Source organism: Cebus imitator, unplaced genomic scaffold, assembly GCF_001604975.1.
Source record: "Cebus imitator isolate Cc_AM_T3 unplaced genomic scaffold, Cebus_imitator-1.0 Scaffold367, whole genome shotgun sequence".
NCBI lineage: Eukaryota > Metazoa > Chordata > Mammalia > Primates > Cebidae > Cebus > Cebus imitator.
The window spans coordinates 1,855,943-1,859,003 of NW_016107682.1; the positions used below are offsets into that span (position 1 = coordinate 1,855,943).

Genomic DNA, 3,061 nt, shown 5'->3' on the forward strand with positions numbered 1-3,061 from the left:
TAGAGACGGGGTTTCACCATGTTGACCAGGATGGTCTCGATCTCTTGACCTCGTGATCCACCCGCCTCGGCCTCCCAAAGTGCTGGGATTACAGGCTTGAGCCACCGCGCCCGGCCTCATGCTTCATGTTACCATGGTGGAAGGCAGAAGGGCAAGAGAGGGTGAGAGCAAGAAAGCAAGACATGGCCAAACTCACTTTTATAACAAACACACTCTTAAAATAACTAACCCACTCCCATGATAATGACAGTTCATTTATGAGGATATCCAAGTTCCTTCAAGTCCTCATGACCTAATTACCTCGTATCAGGCCTCAATTCTCAACACTATTGCATTGGGGATTAAGTTTCTAACACATGGATTTGAGTGGACAAATTCAAACCATTGTATATAGTTTCATATCTTCCATGACTGACATTGCTCTGCTAAAGCATACACTAAAGAGAAGCAAAGGACTTGAAGGAACTTGGATATCCACTTTAAACACACATAGAGCAATATATTTATTATCTGAAGTTCCATTGTACTTTGACACATATATAAAACCTTTGGTTCATCTTTATCTGCATTTTAACCCTTAATTTCTAAAACATCTTATCTCTAAATTAATTCTCATCTCCATGGTTCCTACTTATTTCATTTTTCAATAAAAATCTGATTTACCTCCCTTTTATAAGAAAATTTCAAATTTTTAGAAGATGCTTTTGTCCCTGGCTTCTCATTTTAGTGTTAAACAAATAGGGTTTTTTTTAACAAGCAGATTACATTCTCTCTTTCCAAGGTTTACACACAAACACATACACTCAATCTCCTAGCTTCCTTCAAAGTCTCTGAGAATCTATACACTTTAGCAGTGTAATTTCCTGTTAGAAAACTCAAAGATAGCTTACTTCTTTGTAGCAGATGAATTAGGTGCAATTTGTCTGACAGAAGATTGTTATAAAACTAGGTAACCCATTTAAAAATATATCAGCCTTCTGCAGCTTAAGATACATACTTTGCCTTCAAAAATACATTGTATGGTATTCTAGCCTTGCTTTGCCATTTTTTATGACAATCATTCCTTAACCTCTAAATGTGTGAAATGTATGACTTTACTGATTGCCTTTACTTACACAGGCCTGTATTTTAATTCATAGGTGATGGTGCACAGTTGGATTTTGATGCCCTATGTGACAATGATGACACAGCCATGGCTGCATTTATGAATTACTTAGAAGCAGAAGGGGGCCTGGGAGACCCTGGGGACTTCAGTGACATCCAGTGGACCCTCTAGCATTTGATTTTTGATTCCAAAAATGAGAAACATTTTAAAGCATTTCATTTATGACAAACTGTCTGAACTATTCCTCAGTACTGTATTGATATTATTTGTATCTTTTATTAACGATCTACCAATTTTTATAGATTTGCATCTTATTGTCACAGGGATGTGGGGAAAAATGTTTTCCTCCCAAGAGAACCAGAGTTTATTATAGACTCCTTTATTCAGTGAAATGGCTTATAATCCACTAGTTGCCATATTTTTGCTAAAACATTTCTAACCAAGAATACTACTTACATACTGTTTTGGCTTTGTTTTATTTTTGATGCAGTTTTTTTGAGTCAAGGTAATGTAATATATTGATTTTTTCCTTTGCATCTAAGATTCATTTATAATAGTAGGTTGTATGATTTGGAACATTTTCCATTCCTTGTGAATTTCCTTAATTGCGGATAGGGCTTACACACTTTAAGAAAACAATGAGTACTTGAACATTTAAAGGGATAGTGCAGTTTATAGTCATAATCACATTAAATACTGTATTTGGTCTTTGGAGACTTAGGCAAGCACAGAGCCGGGACATTTATGCTCACTTGAGCACTTTAAGATGAATTAAAAGTGAGATGATTTTTTTACTTAAAACTCAGAAAAAGTCAAAAGAGTTTCAGCTTTACTTACGGAAAAGGAAGGGCCCTAGATCTTGGGGATTAACCTTTGCATATAAGATTTAATAGGCCGAACGTGGTGGCTCATGCCTGTAATCCCAGCACTTTGGGAGTCTGAGGCAGGCAGATCATTTGAGGTCAGGAGTTCAAGACCAGCCTGGCCAATATGGTGAAACCCCGTCTCTGCTTTAAAAAAAAAAAAAAAAATTACCCAGGCATGGTGGCACACACCTGTAATCCCAGCTACTTGGGAGACTGAGGTGAGAGAATCACTTGAACCTGGCGACAGAGGTTGCAGTGAGCCTTACCACTGCACTCCAGTCAGGGCAACAGAGTGAGACTTTGTCTCAAAAAAATTTTTTTACTTTTAATATAACCACTGAAGATTTCCATTATAGATAGAATAGGTTTTTGACATTGAAACATACTTAAGGATAGATTCGTCCTAAAGGAAAAAAATAGATCCAGGCAGGTTAAATGTCTTGTGTAAAGTTACACATTAAATTCCTAGAGTTTTAAATGTTTAATGTATATAAACCAGTTTCTTTATACACATTTGGAAAAACAGTGGTCTCACTGGTTAAATGATTAACTAACTGACCTGGGAATTAGTTGTAGCTTTCTTGGTAATAGGCAATTACAGTTATTGCCTGTAACCAAAGATAATTAAACAAATGACAAGTACATTTTTAAAATTATGAGACAATGAGAAATAATTTTAAACCCAATTTTCTAATTATACTTTAAAATTTATAGAGCATTTTTTAACAGTAATTAATCCAGAGGTGGCTCAAATTGAGTATAAGAATTAAGATTATTTAAAATACTGCATGTCTACCTTCTCGGGGATTGTACTTTATAATACTTTCTGCTTTGGTAGTACTTCATAGCTTACCAAGTTTGCTCCCATATATTATTTTTTGTGCCTCACAAATGAAAGTCAGATAGGCTGGGAACTATCTGACTTCAATAGGACAGCCCTCAGCCTTCAATGTGGGGTTCAAATCCAGTTTCCTGTTCTATATGGTGCTACATCTTTCCAACAAATTTTCCTCATAGCCCCTCACCAAAACAAAGTATTATTTTGACCCTGCATGCTATTTCTTTAGCTGTAGGTGATAGATTAGAACTT

General features: G+C 36.0%; 1 protein-coding gene across 3 annotated transcripts in view; it reads left to right on the forward strand.

Annotated features, from left to right (window-relative positions):
- The window catches only part of ARNTL2 (aryl hydrocarbon receptor nuclear translocator like 2), an 82,428-nt gene extending 80,795 nt beyond the window's left edge, over nucleotides 1–1,633 (forward strand). For 2 of the 3 annotated variants that reach the window (XM_017507063.2, XM_037730894.1), the window contains one exon: nucleotides 1,140–1,327. In XM_017507063.2, the coding sequence (XP_017362552.1) occupies nucleotides 1,140–1,276 (137 nt within the window). In that variant the 3' untranslated portion in view covers nucleotides 1,277–1,327. Of the gene's footprint in view, nucleotides 1–1,139 lie in introns of all 3 variants that reach the window. The other variant, XM_017507062.2, reaches the window with a different exon arrangement.
- The last annotated feature ends 1,428 nt before the right edge of the window (nucleotides 1,634–3,061 follow it).